Here is a 24,671-nt window from a genome sequence, read left to right on the forward strand (position 1 = left end):
TAAATCGTTTTATAATGGAAGAAAATTACATAGGATTGTGTTTTAAAAAGACCATTTCCCTTCCAAAGAGTGTTAGTGGTAAGACTTTATTTTATAATATAATTTTATACATAGAATCCATTTGACTTTTGTGTAAAGAAAGCAGACAATAGAAAACATACAGACATTAAAAACTAATTAGAATTAATGCAAAAGCTCAAAGTAGATGCATATGGTATTTTGCAGTATGCAGCTTTTCCTTTCACCGTGGGGTGGCAATGATTTCGTACCTACGAGGCACATTGGCAAAGCTGCTGTACTCTGGAACGAGGTTGATGCTGTCAGGTCCACCAGGGCAGGAAAAGGTGAAACTCTGCAGGAGAGATACGATGAAGACGAAGAGCTCCATGCGAGCCAGAGACTCACCAACACAGGCTCTTTTCCCTGTGAGGAGACAGTCAGAAGGAATAAGATATATAGCTCAAAATGACTCATTCTGTGAGATAACTGATCACTTCTCAGCTGGTTTACCTGCAGAAAATGGCAGGAATGAAGGATTTTTTTTAAAGTTCCCATTCTGATCAAGGAAGTGTTGGGGGTTGAAGGACCTGGGAGTTGCCCAATGCTTTTCCTCTTTCAGCACAGAGTGCAAGAAAGGTATAATCAGAGTGTCCTGTTGAGACAAGACAGCTTATTTTTAGAATTCAACAATGTTTTAGAAGTCAGTGGTCAGCCTCAGACTGGTTGGCTGATGAGTATACAGAAGACATCACATGTTAAAACTGAATCTACCTTGGGGATTGTATAACCCCTGAAGGAGATGTCCTTCAGTGCACAGTGAGGGAGACTGAAGGGGACAACGTCCAGAAAACGTTGCACCTCATGGATGGCAGCATCTGTAAAAGGGAGGGACTTCCGGTCCTCCATGCTGGGACATCGATCCCGTCCAATTACAGTGTCGATCTCCTGTTGCATTTTCTCTGGAGGAAGGAAGAAAAATGTAAACATTCTGAACTGTTAAGAAAGTCAGGATAACCAATCAACATTTGTAGTTTGGATCACACTGATTTTGTAAATTCCACATTATTCCACATATTACAACTGTTTCCAATTTTATGCACTGGTCACAACTTCACACCAACACAGTGTTGCTGATCAGAGCCAATCAGAGGAGAGAACACATCCTTTGCCTTTAATTGGCGTGTTATCATGGTGGCATTCTTCTCTGATAAAGTAATGAACACAGAATGCGCAGAAAGACATTCAAGGAAACTAAAGTTTTGCACCTAGACCTGAGAAATGTTAGGAGCACCGACGCAAACAAGAAAAAGTTAGTCACACTCGACAAAGTTTTGGTTGCATGTCTCACCAAAATGTTTGTATTCTAGATCCCTGAGATGATTAAAATGGTCATGTAGACAGCAAAATCTGTTATCCTTTATCATTATTCTCTGATTATAAGAAATCAGATTAAAACACCAAGATTTTTCCCCAATACTCTGATGTCTTTGTGTATGTAGACCCACATGTCAGATTTATTTGGTCTTTTAACATGAGCAGCTAACGCTAACAGACCTACCCTGTATGTCCGGGTGTTTGATCAGCACACTGAGGGCATATCTGATGGTGGAGCTGGTGGTTTCCGTTCCAGCCAGGAACAGATTCATCACTGTTGAGACCAAATTCTCATAGTGAAACTCTGTTGCTGGATTATCCTTTTCCTAAAAGAAAAAAATAGTAAGAGGATGCTCTACTAATTTAAATTATTTAAATGCAGTTTGAGTGCAGCATGTGTCCAACAACTTCAGGCAACGGTGCACTTGAAGATGTTATGGTAAGTTACAACCTGATCACTTCGGATTAGGAAGCAGTCGATAAAGTCTCTCGGGGAGCTGGGGTCCAGAGTCTCTTTGTGCTCTTGGATCTTCATCTTGACAAAGTGTCTGATCTCCTTGATATTGGCAAAAACGGTGTGCTGGGGTCCAGGAAGATGTTCCATGAGCCAGGGGAAGATGTTGTACAGCTGTGGAAACATTCCACTTTTTCTGTGTGTGCACTTTAGTACAGCAGTAGAGAATACAGTCATTTGTTTCTTAAATGCAATAAAAGTTTTAAGTTTATTTTATTATCATTACTGTTATCATCAAATATTTTTTTAATACTTAGATCCAACATTTGTTTCAGATTTTCAATGTCTTCACTGACCAACTTTCTACCATCCAGAGCCAGATACTGTTACACACCAGCTTATCATTTGGTTGTGTTTACCCACGATGCCGTGTGCTGAACCCACAATGCAGTTTGTTTTATAGTCCACTTCCTGTACTTGGTCTGTTTGAAGAGGGTCAAGACCCACATTTGTAGGTGGACCGAGTCAGCATCTTTGAAACGAATCAGAGTCCACTTGCACATTCACAATACCCCAAACAAAGTGGACTTTCCAAGAGAAACGGCCTCAGATTCAAATCAAAAAGGCTGGTGTGAATGTGCCCTAAGACACCAAACTGCCTCTGTAATCCTATTGTTCCTGCAAGGCCAACCCACAGATAAAAAAGACAACCCACCTCTCCTCTTCAGAGACTCTTCAGACATGCTGGTAACTCAGTATGACTCTCTACTCATGCTCAAGTTTTAATAAACCTGAATGGCCCTTTTTATCTGGATCATTGTAGGAAATTATCATTTATTTTTTCACCACATGAACAAATGCAGAATTTGATAAAAAGAAACACCCCAATAGAGGAGGGAATGAGATACCACTGTGTTACAGAAAAATTCAGACTTTCCTGAATTTTTTCATCATCTTTTTTTGTATTCCTTTTAAGGCGTGACCCATTAAAAATGGTAAGAAAAGTAATTCTTTTAATATGAAGTCTTTATTTGGCCCTTTAACATAAAAAACAGGTTAATTTGCCATTTATTTCCATGTGATATGTCAAATATCTTAAGTTTTATAGTTTCTTTGTGTATGTCTGTGTGCTCTGTTCAGTTTTTCTATGTTGTGTTCTGTATAATATTGCCTACTTGGTGATGGGGAGTCCAAGTCAGTTATATCATATTATATTATATTATATTATATTATATTATATTATATTATATTATATTATATTATATTATATACTTACTTAGTTATTTACATTTTAATAGTTTTAATGACATGATTTTGCACTGGAAAGGAGAAGCTTGTTGTACATTCTGTATAATGACAATAAAGGACATGCCTATTCTATTCTATTCTATTCTTTAGATGACACTTGTTTTATACCCAATCCTGGCACCCTAACCTGTCACTCATTACTTGTAATTGTGGAATCTTCAAGAATTTTTTTGCCTTTTTAACTATTTTCCAACTGAATTATTTCCCACATTTTTAAGAGAAGTTTTCCCAACTTTCTACTGAAATGGCATTTGCAAACTAAACTAAACAAACATGGAAGAAAAGCTTCTACTTACCACCCCCGACGGGCTGCTGCCGAACATTACAATTGTTGATATGACTGTGAGAAGGTTCAGAAATTGCTTGTCTTCATAAGTGAACCGCTGGCCAAATACCAAGCAGCAGATCACATTAGACACAGTGCGGCTCAACAAGATTGCGGGATTGAAAGCTTCACCTGGAAGGAAAAAGAAAAAAACTAAACTCATCTCACAAATGTTCTAAATAGAGATGAAAAGTTACTGTGCAGAAAAATGCTGAGGAAGGTCTCTGTCAATCATGCAAATGTTTTTCAAAGTAAAGAAAGTTCTTTTTCAAAAATGAAAATGAAAAAATCTTCAACCCACTATCAGTGTGTGTATGCGCTTTTATCATCCCTCCACCTCAGATTCAACCACATTTTTTATATTCTGTTAAATAATTCTTCTTTGTGGACATTTCTGGTGTGTTTCGTATTGTTACTTGGACTAACAGGTGAAAACATGCCATATATTTTTTGTTATTTACACATTTAATAATAGGAAGAGACAAGGCGGTTGGGGAGCTGCGCTCAGTTCCACATCTGTTGGAATATATCAAGGAAAGATGCACAGGAACAAGTGTAGGCACAGATTCATACATCTGAACATTTCTGGGCGTACGTACTTTCCCAGTTTTGGTCGTACAGATCTTTTGATATGAAAGCTACGCAATTCATTGTACGTGACGATGCAGGTGTGTTTTAAATAAGTGTCTTTGCTACAAATGAAAACTCACCTTTGAATGAACGTATCCGAGCCCTTAAGTGTTGGCTCTCTTCTTGGATCCACTCCTCCATCCCTTTACGTCCCATCCCAAAATCTCGCAGGCTTGTCAGAGCGAAACGGCGCAGCTGTCGCCAACGTTCCCCATTACTGATCCCTATACCTGTCAGGACAAAAGGTGTGAAGTGAAATAAAGACAGAGATGGCAGATTTTAAACAAATTCATTTTAATCTATGTATTTATGCTCATGTTAAAAATTGGGTTAGAAAAAGCTTTAGATAAAAAGCAAAGCAGAAAGAAATATATATTAATAACATTTTATTGAACTTTGCTGTTCTGTCCAAAAATGTTCGGAAAAGTCTCCAGCTGATCCAAAATCCTGCAGCGAGGGATCTGATAGAACTAGCAGGGGAGATCATCTTCGTCCAGCTTTAGCTTCTTTTTACTGGCTGCCTGTTAAATCCAAAATAGAATTTCACATTTTTCTCCTCACATATGAAGCTCTCCATGACCAAGCTGCGTTGTACATAGAAGATCTCAGAGTTTTCCTAACAGAGCACTTGACTCAAACTGCAGGTTGCTTTGTGGTTCCTAGAGGCTTTAAGAGAAGGTGAGGCAGAGCCTTCGGCTATCAGGCCCCTCGCTTAAGGGATCAGCTCCCAGTTTGGGTTTCGGATGCAGACACCCTCTCTACTTTTACGATCATGCTTAAAACCTTCTTTTCTGATAGATCGTATAGTTAGGGGTGATGTAGGCATCCCTTAGTGATGCCGCTATAGGTTTAGACTTGCACTGTGCACTTCCTTCCATTTTCATCTCTCTGTTTTGTATTTTCTGTGTATAAATATTTAAGGCAGTATTGGCATCATTAACATGTATTTCTCCTCTTCTCTCTCAGCAGGTCTTCCTGGCTAAAAGTTGTGATGCCTGTTGGTCTCTCCTCTCCACCCCAAACGGTTGATGCAGACAGCCGCCCTCCCTGAGCTGGTTTCTGACAGAGCTTTTTCCTTCCTGTTGAAAGGGAATATTGTCCTTTCCACCTTTGCCTACCACCCGTGCAGCTCAGGATGGAGGACTGAATCAAAGTCAAGATTCAGTGTAGACCCTTGGTTTCCTCAGCAGGGTAATTCTTTTTTATGACTTGGCTTGTATGAACACAGCTATTATAAACAGGACTAACATGAAACAATAGGATCACATTTAATTGGCTTGAATTGATTATGAATTGATTTTGGACTGAATTCTGAGTCTGATTTGAAGCCAGTGATATGTGGGCTGAATAAATTGCAGTGAAACTGAGATTTGGAATACGTGCAGACAGATAACAGTTTCAGCTTTGACAGAAACAAAAAGAATCTTTTATTACCATAATCCTTGGTAGCTTTTTTTATAAGAGCCACCGACCCTCTGCCTGTGAAGTCATCTGCCTGGTCCACCAATGCTTCTTTCACTGCATCGTACCCCACCAGGACAACCACCCGCTGCCAGCCCAGGTATAACGTCATCACCGGTCCATGGGTTTCACTGAACTAAAGGTAAAAAACACAAAAGCAACCATCTGAAACAATGATAAAAATTGTATTACACTTCTCATCTCACCACCTGAATTTAACTAACCAAATAGGTAAGAGCCTCCAATTGGACGATTATTGCATGAATGATATTTCACCTGCAGCAAGTTTTTAATCCAAACTGATGCACTAATTTCTTAAACCATGTTGAAAAACACTTGTGTGGTCGTGGAAAAGATGTTAATCTGCTTATAAATGGCCAGATTATTGGCAACAAACAAACAAAATATCTGAAGAGGTTTCTAAAACTACTAAAACCTGGTTAAGAACGGTCCAAGGCATTATAAAAAACTGGAAGGATAGTAGGGAAGTATCACCTTACAGGAAGAAATGTGGTCAGAAAAGCATCTTGAATGATCAGCAATCATCAAAGTGTTTGGTGAAATCAAAGGATTGGGACTAAACTGCTGCGTAGCCTCAAGAAAACCACTAGTCATTTAGTGTTACTGGAGAAATATGCTTCAATTTGCAGAACTTAGCAGAACTTGCCAGAGAACAGTTTAAAATGCTTTTTGTTTATTCTTAACATTTTGTAAATCTTAATTTGAGGAGAAGTAAAAAATACCATACTTCCCTCCAAAATTTCTCTGCAGCAGGAGGTGGCATCACTGGATGCAGGTCACGTGTTTTTATTTCAACATTTTTACATGGTTATATAACAGAGATAACAGAGATGACCCGATCACAAGGACAGTTACAAAAACATACTTTTAAATGATATAATACAAAAAAAAATATTCTGTGTAAATGATGTTACACTCATTGATAAAATGAGCACAAAAAACCCTGCAGATTAAAGAGATTTCTTTTACGTTAATTCAGCTTGAATAAATGACAAGACAGCCCATAATAATTTGTGTGGTGAAAATATTTAAAGAATTTATATATATATATATATATATATATATATATTAGGCCTAAAATACACAGCAAACATTATTATTGGAGAACATTCAAAATGACTAGCAATATGCTAATTATGCTAGTTATGTCCTTCTCAGAGACATGTACTGTACCAGAAATTCATATATATATATATATATATATATATATGTGTGTGTGTGTGTGTGTGTGTGTGTGTAAAAAATACATCACATATAAAAAACTAAAAAGGATAACTGAATAAACAAGCCCCTGTTTTATTATTTCCATTGTCTCTGTACCTGCATGCTCCTGTATATGCACAATTTTACTTTGTGTGTGCTGAAGAATGCATTTTCTAACACTTCAAACGGGTGTTGTGACATTGGTATCGGTGATATTAATATCAGTATCGATCCGCACTTCACCAACGGGCAGCGTGTCCATGTAGAAAATAAAGAGTGCAGACAAATAAGAAGTGAATAACCGCGGACCCTCTAGAGGACACGGGGTCTTTCTTTGTAAACAACACAGAGAGCGTGTGTGCTGATTTTCTCAAGCTGTCACTGCAAAAACTAAAAACAATTCCGTTTTTTTTTTTAAATAAATGCATGTTGAGACTCACTTTGAGAAAGCTTTCCAATGGTCTTTTCTTGTCAATTTGCAGTAAGTTTCCTATGAGTGGAAACGCAAAGGGTCCCGGAGGCAAACGATACTTCTTACTGTTTTTTACAGTAAACAACCACAGCAGAGCAAAGATCAGCCCGGCTAAGATCACTGTGGTAGAAAACTCCATAATGTCTCCACACTTTGTTTTTTTCTGTCTTTCTTTGCTCTGTCTTCTCTGTTTCGCAGCCTCTGGCATAAACAGTTGTGTAACTGGTGAGATCATGTGAAAAAGTTATTCGTCTTTCAGACTTAAAGGGATAAAGGACGTTTCCACTGCGCCCCTCCCCCCACCCTTCTGTGTTTTTTCACAGTCGACTTTAAATATATAATCAATTAATAAAACCCATGCCTCTTTTTGCAAAAAAAGAATTAAGGTTTCATAAATCAGCAACAGTGTGGTAATTAATCCTCTATCTTCTGTAAAATAATAATTCAAGATCTAATCATTCTAGGTTTTGTAGGTTTTTTTTATTATTTAGTTTTTGTTTTTATTTTAACATGACCAGGTCTGAGGTGGTCAAGGTCCAGAAACCGCAGTGGACTCGCTTTAAATCTGAATCACAAGCTTTAAATCACTTTTTTTAATTATTATTATTTCCCATAGTTACAGTCTGGAAGTCACTGGCTCTCTTACCTGAACAGTGAAAGCAGTTTTATATTGTTTTTTTTTTCTTCATTCAAGTTTTTATAGAACTTTTCAAAGGCTTGATGCATGACACACTTTCACCATCCAGAAACAGGTAATATATAATTAACAATTAACTGGACATATTTTGTGTTAAGAGCATAAAATAAATAAATAAATAGAAAGCAGAAACTCGTACTACATCATCTGCCTGCACGCAGTGAAACGGTGTGTGCGTGTGTCTGAGTTGCCACAGAGTGTGTGTGCTGCCTTTGGTTAATAACGTGTACCAGTGATTATGCCCATGGCTGTCTTCTGAAAATAAAAATGAAAATGATAAAGGCTCCATGCACCGCTGGGACTGGGAGAAATAAGTTGCCGACACAAACACGTGGTCCTGTTTGCCTTAAACAATATCACGGTGTCCCCCAAGCTTCACCAATAAAGTACAACTTTATCCTATTCACAGTTTCCCCATACAAAGACGAATATGGTTTACAGCCCACGTTATACCACAAAACTTATTATGTTATATGCCTTGTACGGTTTTACAATAAACTATCACATTATAATGTGATACGTTCACGTTTTTAATATAAAACTATCCTGTTATAACATTATAAAAAAAAACACTTTTTAATTTTGTTTTATTTGGGTGACAGCTCTATGCTTCTGTAAGAGAAGAATGAAAAAAAAAACTATTCTAGAGAGGATTATTATCCACTTTTATGTTGTCCCAAAACCTGTCCCAAGAGGTCATGCCCTCCCCCTTGTCATCACTTAACCTACTAAACTCACATTGATAGGATGCAGTTTCAGTCTTTGACCTGTGGAGATTCTGAGGCCTTGTAATGTCTTAAAATGACTCGGGAAGCTGTTGTTGAACCAAAATTACTGAAAAGTTACATTTGGTTATGACGTGTAGCTGAGCTTCGTCCTTCAGTCAGCCAAGCTCTGGATTTGAGGAGATTTCTGCTTCAAGCCAGTTAATTATAATATTTAGACTCTGTTTCCAGAAAGGTCTGATTAAGACACACGTACAGTGTAAGAAAGTTCCAGTTTCCTCTTTACATTTCCAACACAAACCATCAGCCAGGAGTTTCATCCGATGCAATCTAGATGGTGTGTAATAGTATCTATATAATACATTACATTGTGTAAGTTTACTCCTTGCCTCTCTCACATATTTACCACAATCAGCAATAATTATTGCCCATTTATCACTTTCAATCTCTCAAAGGTCCCTCAGCCAAATCATCTTTAACTGGTTAGAGTCGCTGCTGAGGGAAGAATTAGAAATTTTGTAAAAAAAAATGTGAGACTTTTCTTTCTCAAAGTGGAAGTTTCATGTAGTCTAGCACCATGTCATCAGTAAAACTGTATGAGTTTGAGATAATACAACTCCTTATTTTCAAATATTTCCAAAAATTATCTTTTCTTTTCCCACCAAATGAAATTTCTACAACAGTTTATCATATGACAAAACATCCCTTCTTCAAATAGATCTTAATGGTGCTTAAACCTCTCTAGTGCCACTGTTTCCAATAAACAGATTTCTTCCTGATGCAGACATCAGGATTATGCCACAATGATGAATAGCTTTGTAGAGTATGCGTGAGTCTTAAGTTAATGTACTCTGCTCCAGACATCATTTGAATATAGGAGTATCGTTATGTTTATGTTTACCAGGGAGTTGGCAGGCGCAGCAGTGGGCCACAGGTGAGTCATGTGACCTCATACGCCAAGCGCACCCTCACCTGATTATCTGTAAAAAGCTGTTAACCCTTTGACTTGCAGAATGTGGTCAACCCCCCTAATCTTCCCCCACCCTAGAAATACCGGTTTGACATCACTCCAGCTGCTACAGACATGTTTCAGTTCTGTCAGAACCTAAAATCAATTCAGACTGAAAAGTTTAGTAGTTTGGTAAAGTTGAATAATATCTTTTTACCAGATCAATATCTCATAAACACGTCGTAGTTACTATACAAAGGACTGTTTAAAAGTGAAGCAACACAAACCAAATTCCAAAAAGTTTTAACATTGTGAAATGTAAATAAAACCAGAATGCAAAGATGTGCAAATTTCATAAATCACTATTTTATTACCAAATAGAACATGAACAACACATCAGGTGTTAAAACGTCAACATTTTATCATTTCATGGAAAATATTAGCTCATTTTAATTCTGATGACAAAAAACATGTTTCTAAAATTGGTGAAACAGGGCCAACAAAACACTCTAAAAGTCATTGGCACAAATCAAAAGGAACTTTAGGAACAGTTGACATAACATCTAACATGGTATAAAAGGAGCATTTTAGAGAGGCAGAGTCTTTTAGATATAAAGATTGACAGAGGTTCACCAATCTGAGATGAACTGTGTCTAAAAATTGTGAAACAATTTCAGTGAAATGTACCTCAACGTAAAATTTTTAATACTTACAATGTAACTGCATGGACCCAGGAAAACCTGAAGAAATCACTATCTGTGAACACAGTTCGCTGTTCACATATTCCTTCAAATATCAGCATTACAGTGAACTGTCCTCCTTTTCATTTTAACGTGGCGCTGCAATGATTTTGTACCTACGAGGCACATTGGCAAAGCTGCTGTACTCTGGAACGAGGTTGATGCTGTCAGGTCCACCAGGGCAGGAAAAGGTGAAACCCTGCAGGAGGGATACGATGAAGAGGAAGAGCTCCATGCGAGCCAGAGACTCACCAACACAGGCTCTTTTCCCTGTGAGGAGACAGTCAGAAAGAGTAAGATCTCAAAATGAAATCATCCTGTGTGATAACTGATCACTTCTCAGCTGGTTTACCTGCAGAAAATGGCAGGAATGAAGGATTTTTCTTGAAGTTCCCATTCTGATCAAGGAAGTGTTGGGGGTTGAAGGACCCGGGAGTTGCCCAATGCTTTTCCTCTTTCAGCACAGAGTGCAAGAAAGGTAAAATCAGAGTGTCCTGTTGAGACAAGACAGCTTATTTTTAGAATTCAACAATGTTTTAGAAGTCAGTGATCAGCCTCAAACTGGTTGGCTGGTGAGTATACAGAAGACATCACATGTTAAAACTGAATCTACCTTGGGGATTGTATAACCCCTGAAGGAGATGTCCTTCAGTGCACAATGAGGGGCGCCAAAGGGGACAAGGTCCAGAAAACGTTGCACCTCATGGATGACAGCATCTGTAAAAGGGAGGGACTTCCGGTCCTCCATGCTGGGACATCGATCCCGTCCAATTACAGTGTCGATCTCCTGTTGCATTTTCTCTGGAGGAAGGAAAAAAAATGTAAACACCCTAATACGTTATTAGGAAAGACAGGATAACTAGTAAACATTCATCATTTTAAAAACCGTTTTAAAGTGGGTTTGTTCTGTTGGGGGGGACCTACCCTGTATGTCCGGGTATTTGATCAGCACACTGAGAGTATATCTGATGGTGGAGCTGGTGGTTTCTGTTCCAGCCAGGAACAGATTCATCACTGTTGAAATTAAGTTGTTATAGTGGAATTCGGTTGTTGAATTGTCCTTTTCCTGAAATGAAGAATTAGTAGGAGCGCTTTAGGATGTAGTACTAATCCACATGATTCAAATACACTTTGAGTTGTTGGCAACAAGTGTCCAGCATATGGTATAAACTTGGGAAGAAGATCTGTACAAAAATCTGTTTTATAGAGCATTCATACCAGGAAAGTCCAGAGAACTCTGAGTGACTGGGCAGAGAATGCTAAAGAATTTTGCACCGTTTGGTTTGGTTTGGTTTGCTTTCACGCTCAACTTCAGTCAAGTGGTTCAAAATACCTGGAAAACTTCACGCAGTTACAACATCTGCTTGCTAGGGGGTGATATGCCCTGAAACGATCACTGACCAAGTAGAAAATCTGGTGGGAAACACTTAGTGAATGTCTCAGACAGTGGAAAATAGAGGAAAAGGAGCTAAAGGAACCAACATGGGGAGGGAACAACCATAGCATGGAATGTACCACTGACAGATAGCTAAAGTGGCTGATATGAACAAATCCTACCAATGGCTAGACTGAAGGAAGGCACAGAGGCATTGGTCATGGCAGCATAGAGATAAGCCTTGAGCACCAAAGCAATTGAGGTCCAGATCTACCACACCAGGCAGAATTCCAGGTTGTGCAAAGAGGCCCCTGAAACAATCCAGTACCTAACAGCAGGATGTAAGGTACTGGCAGAAAAAGAATACATGGAACGCCATAACCAAGTAGCTGGCATAGTAAACAGAAACAGCTGTGCAGAATACGGACTGCAGACCCCTAGGTCACAATGGGCAATACCTACCAAGGTGGTGAAGAATGAGAAGGCTCAGATCCTGTGGAACTTCAAGATATAGACCAACAAAATGGCAGAGGCCAACCAACCGGACATTGTGACCATGAATAGGCAGCAGAGGAAAGCCGTTGTGATCAATGTAGCCATCATGATGGCAATATCAGGCAATAATGGCCTTTAATGAAACACATTTTTTTCTAACCTGATCACCTCGGATGAGGAAGCAGTCAATAAAATCTCTTGGGGAGCTGGGGTCCAGAGTCTCTTTGTGCTCTTTGATCTTCATCTTAACAAATCGTCTGATCTCCATGATATTGGCAAAAACAGTGTGATGGTAGCCAGGAAGATGTTCCATGATCCTGGGGAAGAGGTTGTACAGCTGTGGAAAATCACAATATTTAAAGCAATGTTAATAATATAATATAATATAATATAATATAATATAATATAATATAATATAATACAATACAATACAATACAATATAATATAATATAATATAATATAATATAATGTAATGTAATGTAATGTAATATAATATAATATAATATAATATAATATAATATATTTTGGGGCTACTCAATTCAGTCTTACAATGGCCGCAATCCTGCATGTTTTTAATGTATCACTCCCCCAACACACCTGTTTCAGATTAAATGGATCCAACAGCATATGAAGTTTTGCACAATGACTTGTTAATTTGATTCAGGTGTGTTGGAGCAGGGAGACACTGAAAACCTGCAGGACTCCACCTCGTAGGACTGAAATAAGTAGCTCTGTGTAATGGTATATACAGAAAATGGTAAGCTATGACTCCTCCTTACTTAAAAAGGACAGGCCTTTGAGGGAACATTCTTTTTATACCTAATCTTGACACCCTCACCTGTCACAATTCAATATAATTGTAGAATCTTGTAAAAATCTGCTACTGTATATTCTATAAACTTTTTATGTCTTCTTTACTCTCATCAAACAAATTTTTTTTCTCATTAATTTTTAGAAGATTTCTCAACTTTTCCTGAAATGGTATTTGTTGACCTTTAATATTTTCAAAACCATCAAATAAAACCCAGATTAAAGCAAAATAAATGGAAACCTTGTACCTACCACCCCCCACGGGCTGCTGCCAAACATTACAGCTGCTGCAATGATGTTGAGAAGGTTCACAAATTGCTTATCTTCATACCCAAAGCGCTGGCCAAACACCAAGCAGCAGATCACATTGGAAACAGAGCGACTCAACAGGATTGTGGGGTCGAACGGTTCACCTGAAAGAACATAGAAAAAGCTAAACTAAATTCTTTATGTTCTTACTAGAGAGAACAACAGAAAATATGTTATATGATATCTCAGTTGCAGGACTGAAGCACAGATGAGAAAATAGTGAAAGAATCCCACCGGATGCATTACCCAAAAGATCAGTGATTTTTTTAGTAAGTGTCTTTGCTACAACTGAAAACTCACCTTTGATTGAACGTATCCGAGCCTTCAAGTGTTGACTCTCTTCTTGGATCCACTCCTCCATCCCTTTACGCCCCATCCCAAAATCTCGTAGGCTTGTCAGAGTGAAACGGCGCAGCTGCTGCCAGCGTTCCCCATTACTGATCACTAAACCTGTCAGGAAAAAGGTGTGCTCACTGACATGCAGCTGTGCAAGAGAAGCCATGCACAAAGACAGAGATGGCAGATTTTAAAATGGTGAGAAAGGCAAATAATTTTCATTTATATAGTGCCTTTCAAAATCTGGGTAAGAAAGAGCTTTAGATAAAAAGTGAAGCAGAAATGAACATGTACAAACAACAGTTATGATGAAAAAGATGGAATGATAGAAAATAAAGTGGAATTCTGAACCAGATAAATCTGAGACATAAAAAATGTTTTTTTCTCAAAATGATGGGCTTACAGCTTTGTTCTCAAGCGAGAACAATGACCAACTTGTAGCTTTGTTCAGAAGATCTGAGGTTTTTTTTGTTTTACAATGTTAAAAGTTGATGTGTTCAGGCAGGTTGTTAGAGCCTTTCTAAATAAAAAGGAGGATTTTTTTAACTAAATCCTGAATCTGATTGATTTGGTCATCAGTGATGTGGAGTGTGAGTGAGTTGTGAAGTTGATATTTGGACCAAATGAAAACAGTTTTAGCTTAGGCAGAAAGAAAAAGTATATTTTATTACCATATCCCTTGGTAGCTTTCTGTAGAAAGCCCACCGACCCTCTGCCTGCGAACTCATCTGCCTGGTCCACCAAGGCTTCTTTCACTGCATCGTACCCCACCAGGACAACCACCCGCTTCCAGCCCAGGTATAACGTCATCACAGGTCCATGGGTTCTACTGAACTAAAGGTAAAAAAGACCAAAGCAACCATTTGAAACAACTCTGATGTACATTTACAATCTTTTATACAAAATCAAGCATGCACACAAATTGAACTGATAAACAGAGAAACTATGCACTGAGCTTCTCAACCTGTCATAATAAACCCTTGAAAAATGCAATAATGCACATGTATGCATGTTGAGACTCACCTTAAGAAAGCTTTCAAATGGTCTTTTCTTGTCTATTTGCGGCAGGTTTCCCACGAGGGGAAACGCAAAGGGTCCTGGAGGCAAACGATGTTTCTTACTGTTTTTAGCAGTCAACATCCACAGCAGAGCAAAGATCAGCCCAGCTAAGATCACTGTGGAAGAAAACTCCATAATGTCTCCACACTCCGGTGCTTAATTGTTCTGTACTCACTCTCTTGTAGCCACTGGCTCTTATATCTACACAGTTGTCGTAATACCTGAAAGAAGGATGTGCTTATTTGATTGAATCAAATATATTTATATATTCACAGTCTCCCAGGTACTGGCTCTTATCATCATAGGAGTGTCATCATGTTTATGTTTAACAGGGAGTTGGCAGAAGCACAGCAGTGGGCCACAAGTGAGTCATGTGACCTGGCGCACCATGTGAACCCTCCCCTGATTATCTATACAAACCAGTTAACCCTGAAACTGCAGCATTTTATCTTGTCATGGAAAATATTAGCTAAACATTAAAATTTCAGTAAAATGTTTCTCAACATAAAATTGTGAAGACTTTGAAGGGCCTGTTATCTACAGTGTGTAATTTCATCAACAGATTCAGAAAATCAGGAGGAATCTCTGTGTGCATGGGACAACACCGAAAGTCAAAACTGGATGCTGGTGATCTTGTGGCCCTCAGGCAGCACTGCATTGAAATCAGACATGATTCTCTATAGGAAATCATTACACAGTTCAGCCGGAAAGCCAGAAAAAAGCTCTATCATGCAAAGAAGAAGCCATATTTAAACAGGATGTGGAAACACTGCCGTCTTCTTTGGACCAAAGCTCATTTATATGGTCTGAAGCAAATTGGGAAAGCGGTTCTGTGGTCAGATAGATGAAAATGTGAAATTGTTTCTGGAAAGCGTGGACGCCGTGTCCTGCAGACCAAAGAGGAGAGGGAGCATCCAGCTTGTCATAAGTGGACAGTTGAAAAGCCTGCATCTAATGATGGTATGCTGTTGCATTACTGATTCTCAAACTGGGGATCGCAAGATAATTTTAGTGGGTTGTCAGATAACTGTAAAAAATAAAAAGCCGACATTTATCAAATTTGGGGTTTTTACCAGGGCTGTCAAAACTAATTAATTGATGAAAAGATAAATCTTTGAAATTAGCATCTTAATTTTTTTAAACTCATTAACACACAACAAAGTTAGTACACGTGCCATATTAAAAATCTGAATTTGACATTATCACCAAGAGAGAAGCTGATTTTGGGCATGTAGGGCCCTTGTCACAACAGTAAGCCACCAAAAATCACTTCATCCTCCTTATTTATGATGATTCTGACAATTTTCCAGCTTTACATTTAGAGGATGCTGCAAGATGACTAATTTCATACATCATACAATTAATCACTAAGTTCATGTGGGGGTTGCGAACACCAACATAACAACATATGTTATCTTTGGTGTCATGGCTCAGTAAGTCTGAGAACCTCTGCGTTAGTGGATCCATCAGAGTATGTGATGCAGTATGTAGTTCACAGGAGAAGAGTCTGGGTGCTGAACCGGCCTGTCTGCACACAGTTGTTATACATCACCTCGGAACTACTTTTTACAAACGTGTTACTGTCATGAGATTCACAATCAGCTCATATTTTCCATCAAATGGTAAAATTTCTCAGCATCTATTATGTTGTTTATCTTCTACTGGGAATAAAATACATGTTTATGAGAGTTGCAAATTTATGCATTCTGTTTTTGTTTCACACAGCGTCCCAACTTTTTGGGTTCTAACACAAACATCTGTCTCCTATTATTGTGTAATTTGGCTCTCAGATTCCAGCAAAATCAAAATAAATGGTCTCCTGTTTATGAATTGTCCAATAACTTTAGTTTAACAGGCTATTCTGTCTATAGAGTCGTGCAGTATTGATATACGATTTTAAAATTAAATGTGCTCTTTGATGCTGGAGAACTTTAACTTTTCATTTGCTATGTGTTAAGTCGTTTGTTGTTCAAACGGCCTCAGTGATGGAATAGCAGCTTATAATAAGTTTCAGGCTGTTTGGCCTAGTTGTTAATCTTCTTAAGACTAAAAAAAAAACCTAACAGAAAAATGCAAATTTGTAAGGGTGATATTCCTACACTACGTTTTATTTTCAGTCTGACCTGTGAGACTGTTTTTTTTTTTTTCTGTTTGTGACTGCTAATCAGAGCAAATGTAACTCTGTCCCAGTGCAAATAATCAGTAAGCAAACACACAATGAGACGTTCAAGCTGTGCATAATTCATCCCTCTCTTGTGCAAATCTGCTCAGCCATTTCCCCTGTGCAAACTTTGCCTTGTCATCTGCCCTGCATGGAGACTGAACTTGAGAGAGAGCTGCACAGTCATTGTAATAGATTTATTTACAAGTCACCCCTGAACTGCATTCCAGCTACAATTATGTACCGATGTTGGGTTATAGGTTGATCTCCAAAAGCAAGGCAGAAGAAATGTTGGGGATAAAAGAAGAGCATATGGATCACATCACTGACTTATAAAATTAAGTTTTTATACAACCAGAAAGGGAGAAAAGGGATGATTCTTATGGAAAAGAATTTCCTTATAAATGCCACTTAAGATTTTTTGAGATCAACATATAATGCAGTAGAATGTAGAATGTAAAGGGTGATACGACATACAGACAGTGTTCAGAGGAGTCAAGATCATGAATGATTTACCTGAGGAACATGGGCATAAAGCCAGGAAGAACACCATCATTAATGTATAAATTAGAAGTATAGATGACCCGATGGGTAATTAGTTTTTAAACAATGACCTTAAATTACAAAGGGATGCTGACCACTTTCTGGTCACAATTAAAAGGCAAATCCTCCACAGTCAAATGCATCAAAGTCGGAGTCTCCTTCAAAGTCGAAGCTGTTGAAGTGTGGGGAGTCGACGTCCTGGCTGCAGGCGTGGAAGGAGCCTCCTGCAGGGAGCTCAGAGAAGCCCCCCGTTCCGTGGGCAATCTCTGGGGCTCTGGCAGCGAGGGGAGAAGAGGGGGAGCAGGAGTTGAGGTATCCCAGAGCGGAGGAGGCTGCCGCTCCCCCCATCAGCAGGCACACTGCCCTCACCGCCCGGGCATCACTGCTGTTGCCATGGCGAAGACAATCTGACACACGATGAGGTGGCGCCACAGAGGCACTGCGCATAGGCCACCTCGCTGCTCCAGCTGCTGTAGGATGAGAAAAACAACATCCAGAATGAGAAATGACAGTTTTTCACCACTATCAATTAAAATGAGTTACTTCAGGCTCAGCAGTAAGTTTCCGGTAGTAATCTAATACTCGGGTTAAGTATCAGCAAACAATTGAATTGACACAAGAGGCTAAGCTGCTTTTTGATAATGGTCTCTTTTTTGTGTGTGGGTGGGCTTTGTTGGAACTGTTTGAGGACATTACAGGGATTTAAATTCAAGCAAAGCAGATAAAAAACGAAAATCATTTAAAACTGAGAAAAACTTGTCACATCTGGGTCTTAAATTTCCTCCCATTCATGGGAAGCTACAACAATGTCAGGCACAAAATTTACACACTGATCTATAAAAAATGATTTCAGACTGATGGCTGAATGCATCATGTTCTGTAAAGGCTGCTGCACCAGCAGATGGTGGTCCCATGGGACGCGAAGGATCACTAAAGCTGTGCTGTACAGCTGAGAGATTTCATATAATCACATTTTAAGCTTTTCCTTCATTTTGCTTTCTCTGCATGGATGACTCCTGTCTACAAAGGATAACATCTTGGTTGCCATCTTGGTAACTATAGTAACGAGTCCACTGCAATCTTGTGTGCAGTGAAAAAATGAATGTATAAAATTACTGTAAAATTTCATGTTACTGATAACATAGTTTACATTTTAACTTTTACATGGGATCTTTTGTTTTATTTCAGCTTTTTTTAATGAAAGACTTTGTCTCATATAAAACAATGAAATGACTTAAATACATTTAGATACTACAAAAATGCAAAAGAAAGAGTCCAAAAAAGACAGAATATTGCCATTAATAATTGGCTTCATCATGCAGTTTAGTATGATAAAGCAATACACTTTATCACCAATAAAACATTTAGTTTAAAATACACTTTATTAATCCCACTTGTGAAATCCTTAACGCATCTCTAGTTATCACTGGGAGCAGTGGGGTGCCTGCCATCTGGGGAACAGCTGAGGGTTATCAGCCTTGCTCAAAGGCCAACAGTGGTTCACCGACGTTGCCAGTCTGGGGACTTGAACCTGGTCCTCCAACCCCAAGTTCAGCTCTTTAACCTGTAGGCCAACACTATCTGAATCCACGTAAACTTAATTTACTATAACACGAGGTAACAGCATAAATAATTTCACAGTAAAATGACTGTATTAACCCCCTTTGATGCTTAGTGTCATAACTTTGTGGCAAACCCCTTTTTTATTTAGTTTATTTTTAATTTATTGACTAAATCATTCTATAATTTTTTCAATTTATTTTTAGTAATGTATTTGTTTATATTGTTTATTCATTATTTATTCTCATTAATTTATTTAATAGTTTTTTTTAATCAGGTCTTTTTTTCTTGTTTTTTTGCATATTTTTTATTTTGCTTTTATTTTATTGTAAATTAAAGGTGTTAAACTTGATTTTAGCAGTTTAACATTTTTAATGACATCAATTGAAATTATGATAAATGTGAAAAATCTTTTTTTATGTTAAATAAAATTATATTTCCTTTAAAAGGGGAAATAATATGTATTTTTAGTTACAGGTTTTTCATGCTATTTTTACATCAAACATCTAAATTTGTCTTTTTCTGTTATCTTATTGTTATTTCCCTGTATTTCTAAAATATGGGGGGAAAAAGCTGAAATAATACAAAATAAAAACCAGTAATGTGGGGTGTCATGGCCACTGTGTCAAACAAATGCATGAGGAGTCAAGCCTTAAACTAGCATGCCCATGGGTTATTTGTAGAACTTAGATAAAGAAATATAAAGTGAATAATAGATCGACCGTAGTCTATCCCTGCTGCAATCAGGTGAGAGGTGAGGTAGTTTGAATCTACCTGTATGCAGGACAGTCTCACATTGTTGGAGTTCACTAACTATGGAGTAATTAGGAGGTTGAGATGATTTGTCCACTTGCTTTTGTTATTTCAAATTACCCTAAAGTTAATGATAATCTAAAAGCAGACCTGGGCTTTGGGTTCTGTCCCTGAAGGAGCCTCCTCTCTCAGTGACTCGAGGCAAAGGAGGGGTACCCTCACTAATCCTAGGAGAACCAGGGTCTTTATCACTGGAGGAGTCCGGCAGAGGGTCTCTGTCTGTGATGCAGGGAGTGAGGCTGCCCTGTCGCTGAAGCATCTGGGGTGACATGACACCCTGGAAATGAGAAAAAATGAAGGATTTTTTTCCAAAGAGATAAAACTGTTTATATGTAAGACAGAACCTTTGTGCAGGGGGAAACATTCTCAGATCTGATTAGAAATCTGTTTAAAAACATCCAGATGGAAGTGAAAGGTGAAGTGTTCCAATAAAACAACATAAAACTGGATTTAACAAGACAAAACAACAGGACCAGACTCACCTCTCTGACTTTCCTGATAAGCTTCAGCCAAAGACTGTGAAAGGTAAAGATGGGGGGTCATTCTCACCGAACCAGATAAAACATTATAAAAACAACACAGGAGAAAGTGTTCAGGCCAACTCTGACAAACACATGCAGTAAAATGTAACTAGGTCATAGGAGACCTGAAAAGCACTACAAGTGTGTGTGTGTGTGTTAATATGCCACTGGCTGATAATGAGTGGGGGAAAGGACATGTGTCACTCAGAAAGACACCCACATGCAGTCATCGGGATTGTCTGTGAGAAGCAGCAGGAATTTGCTCTGTGGCAGGATGAGGGCGAAGCAGCAATCCCTCCGGCCACCTGCAGGTAACTTGGGAAGATCAAGGATCTCCCGTCCTTCAACAATCAGCTCACAGTTGGTTTGCAGTGACACCACCTGGTCTGGGGGGGACTCTGCATCCCGACACACCAGCAGGCTTCCCTCCATGGTCAGCACAACATACTTTTCCTTCCACTGCTTGAACATGAAGCCTCCTGCAGAGGAAGCACAACGAAGGCAGCATGAAGACGAGGAGGAAGCTGCAATATTAAAAAACTTTTTTTGTTTTCGGTCAGGCTTAATAGTGAACTGTTAAGCTCATACATACATTATTGGGCTATTATTTCTCATACAGTAATACCGGAGCAGGTTTCACTGTTGCAGAAAGTTGAGGAAGAGCAAAAAAAAAAAAAGATGTTTTCATAAAAGGATTATTTTTCCTATTAAGACTGAATCATTAGCTTGTGAAAATGTACAAGATATTGAGGAATCACTCCAAAACTGAATTTTAAGTCATAATAAAGCTGCTGAAATACTAAAGAGGAAAAGAAGCAAAGCTCCGCTTACTTTCAGATTAAAAAGAAGAAACCACTCTAAGAACAGCTAAATAGTTTTAGTTTATTATTCATATATATACATATATACATATATATATATATATATATATATATATATATATATATAGTCAGTAAAGTGAATGATTAAGCTATACTTTTAGGATTCATTAACCCTTTAATGCTGCATGTATCACATGTGATACATGCAGTTTTTGAGACCTTTTGCATGACTTTATGGTAAAACTTTGATGAAAACCGTCTACATAATCTGATACTGGTAGAAACCAGGAGGCAGAAGACTACAGTACAATCATTTTGACATCTCACGATAATAAATGGTAAATATACAAAGAAAAGTTGGTTAATTACTTTTTTACATTTTATTAAAGGGCCAAAAAAAAAGACATCAGATTAAAAAGAATTAGAATTCCCCTCCCACACATACACGTTTATCCTGGATCAGGCTTTTAAATGGTTAATAACACTCAGAAAAACAAAATAAAAACCCTTTCTACTGTATCATAAATTGTATATTATTGTAAAAACCTTATATCTTTGGCATGTAGACTTTATATTTAGTAAAATTAGAAGCAACTTAGGCTGTAAAACAGTGATGCAGATAATACAACATTTCCTGAAAAACTATAGTATAATTGGAAATTACTCCAAAAATATATTAATCTTCTTAAACTGCGCTTATCTGAAATTACATTAAACTGCAGCCTTAAAAAATATATTGAATGTGAGCAATTTTTGCCAACAACAATTAAAACTTAAATATTTTACTAAATAACTTTGGCTGCTATATTAAATTGTTTAAATATGCAGGAGAAGGCTCTCTGCCAGGAAATAATCTGTGGAAATATAATGTTTTACAAAAGGCTAACACTTCTTAATTACCAAGGCAGGGCAGTTCTGAGACCTCTGACAAGTGACGCATTGACTAAAGCAAGTAAATAGATAAAAATGTGATGACATGTGGCCTGGATTCCACATTATCTGGGGAAATGTGATTAAATGCAGACAGTAAGCTGCAATGTGGTGCCAGTAATGACAACATTAGCTGTTTCAACTGGTCATCAAGCAAAAATCTACATGCAACAGTGTCAAACATCAAATGTTGCTTAACTCATGAGAAAGCTTTAACCTGCAAATAAAAGATTAAAATCTTTTTTTACAGCGTTCTGTGGTTTTTCAGGGCGTGACACATATGAGGGTGTTAGATTGTAGGTGTCCCAGACAACTGTCTCTTGTGTAATAAGGATAATAGAGGGAGAGCACATGCTGATGGATGAGGAAGATCTGCTTTAGTTCTCCACACAAAGGATTACAGATGAACCGGTGGATTTTGCAAAAGAGTGGACAGAGAGAGCTATGGGACTGTGATGGATTGTCTGAACTATAATGAATTGCTGTAAATCTGCACAGTATTTTATTTTATTTTATGGCATCATAAACTAAAGTTAAACATAATTTATTGTATAATGAAAAAATAAAAACACATGTTCATACAAACTATATGCAGCTATTTATCATGAGTACATTTCAATAATTAAAACTGCATTATTTTATGTCAAAACATTAGATTATACCCAGAGTTCAGACACAGTGACGCTTTACTTTTCTGTGTATTTGGAAACTCTCACATTGAAACAGCTTTGCAGATTTGATTGTGGAAAAATATTTCTAACTCTTATTAAACTCCACAGCCAAGAAAAAAAAATCTACTGTCAAATATCCAGTAAAGTGTGATTCACCATGACGCCACTATCAAATGAGATCAAGGGCGATGGAAAACAGATGTAGGCTGCAGTAACGTAAGCACCGCTCCATGAAACGGCTGGGACCTGAAACATGACTTGGCTTTGTGAATTAACATCTCATGACTAAAAACACATCTGGGATGAATTATCTGACATAGCGTAATGACACTCGGTTAAAGTGCTGATCTGAGACAGTTATCCTCTTCAGTCAATGTTTACAACCCTATGAGATGCTTATAATGATGAAAATGTGTCTTCCTGGGGTGGGGGGGGAGTAAAGCCTGTAGCTGTAAAATCAAGTGATGTCTGACTGTAGGGATTGTAGTTCTTAAAAGCTTTTAATTCTGTTGTTTAAAGGGATTTTTGCCCTTTTAAATAATACAAGACAAGATAAAACACATACTCCCTCCCTAAAAACAAAGGAAAAAAAACATTGCATGAGTAATGGTTATCAAATACCAGCTATAATCAAACATGTATGATTACAAGAAGTATCAAAAAGCTCAATTAATTACAATTACTGCCACAACTCTACACAAAACACAAGTTGACCAAATCCCGGAGAAGTGGCAAGATTTTAAAGGAATAAAAGCCTACCATATTTCCTGAGGAAGCCTCGATGAACACCTGCTGTGCTCATGTCTGTGGGCAGCACAGCAGCAGGAGCTGAAATGAAAGGCAAAGCAATGATGCTGAAAAATAGGGTAAGAGAGGGAGACAGGGAGAGCCAGAGAATAATCCCTACTATTCAGGCCTTCCCCATTTAAACCCATGCTCTAGTGGGTGGAACTGGAGCTGCCCCTGCTTATGCAGACATAAACATCATATGAGCATAAGAGGAACAAATCATCATTGCAGTGATGGATAAATCCCGCTAGGAGTTTCTGATTTGCTCCGCGGCCATCACCAGATGTCGTGATGGACTTTGCCATTCTGCTCTTTTCTAAATGAAACACGCACACATATAAGCCTTCATTAGCACCCCAGCACACAACATATGGTAGATCATAATATCTTGCCATTAAACTGCCATCAAACTTGCATCTTCATTTACCTCTGTGGCCCTGGATGGCCTGAGGACCAGGGCTTGGAACACCTCCCACTCGGGCAGATTAAAACTGAGGGATTATTATTCTTGCACAGCTGGAAGCTTGTTGTTGCAGCAATGTGGATAGCCCCAAGCAAGATTTTAATCTGTGCAGACCTGGGATATATCCCTCATCCATGCACCAGCCTCCAAGTTATTAACAGTTTTTCAATGTTAAATATCCAAGTGGGATTGAATGCTTTGCATGGTATGGCATTGTTTTCCTTAGCATGGCTACAGTACTGTTATATAACAGGAGGGCTCTTGGAGAGACATCGTCATGTTTCAGGTCTCATGTTTGTTTTCTACCTTTTGTTTTGTTCTCCCTTTTTCTTCCTTTTTCTCCTTTATCCACCTTTTTCCTTCTCCGGTCCAGTCCAGCAGTTATAAGCAAAAACATATTTTGAGACAATAATTAACAACATTTAAGGTTCAAGGGGAGCCCCATATGCAAAGGCTCATCTTGGCAGAGTAAATTTGTTCAGCCCAACACGGCAACCAGACCATCATTCCGCTGTCACGATGCTGGACAGGACAGCGGAATGAAAAAATACAGGTCTCGTGTTCACAGATGAACAATTTAAAGCATAGAGAACAGAATTCAACATGCTTTGAGTAATAATATTACCAGTCAACAGAGGCACTGGCCAATGTGCAT

General features: G+C 38.2%; 3 protein-coding genes across 3 annotated transcripts in view; all 3 read right to left on the reverse strand.

The window, feature by feature from the left end:
* LOC121645883 (cytochrome P450 2G1-like) overlaps positions 1-7,429 on the reverse strand; it is a 35,367-nt gene extending 27,938 nt beyond the window's left edge. Inside the window, exon 1 of the mRNA XM_041994642.1 lies at positions 7,391-7,429. The gene's annotated coding sequence lies outside the window, so the exon portion shown is untranslated. The remainder of the gene's footprint in view (positions 1-7,390) is intronic.
* On the reverse strand, positions 71-15,025 carry LOC121645541. Its single transcript, XM_041994032.1, has 18 exons — positions 14,709-15,025; positions 14,357-14,519; positions 13,650-13,799; positions 13,293-13,453; positions 12,390-12,566; positions 11,284-11,425; positions 10,973-11,160; positions 10,712-10,853; positions 10,451-10,629; positions 7,217-7,492; positions 5,526-5,688; positions 4,172-4,321; positions 3,433-3,593; positions 1,826-2,002; positions 1,559-1,700; positions 772-959; positions 511-652; positions 71-423 (listed from the first exon to the last, which is right to left on the reverse strand). The coding sequence occupies exons 1-18, from the start codon at positions 14,877-14,879 to the stop codon at positions 242-244; spliced, it is 3,054 nt and encodes a 1,017-aa protein (XP_041849966.1). The 5' UTR covers positions 14,880-15,025; the 3' UTR covers positions 71-241.
* Positions 15,026-16,676: 1,651 nt separating this feature from the next.
* LOC121645887 lies at positions 16,677-23,568 on the reverse strand. Its single transcript, XM_041994649.1, has 5 exons — positions 23,524-23,568; positions 20,563-20,821; positions 20,304-20,337; positions 19,912-20,098; positions 16,677-17,918 (listed from the first exon to the last, which is right to left on the reverse strand). Exons 1-5 carry the CDS (start codon positions 23,564-23,566, stop codon positions 17,560-17,562), a joined length of 882 nt encoding a protein of 293 aa, XP_041850583.1. The 5' UTR covers positions 23,567-23,568; the 3' UTR covers positions 16,677-17,559.
* Between the last annotated feature and the right edge of the window lie 1,103 nt (positions 23,569-24,671).

This window comes from Melanotaenia boesemani, chromosome 9, assembly GCF_017639745.1.
Source record: "Melanotaenia boesemani isolate fMelBoe1 chromosome 9, fMelBoe1.pri, whole genome shotgun sequence".
Classification (NCBI taxonomy): Eukaryota; Metazoa; Chordata; class Actinopteri; order Atheriniformes; family Melanotaeniidae; genus Melanotaenia; species Melanotaenia boesemani.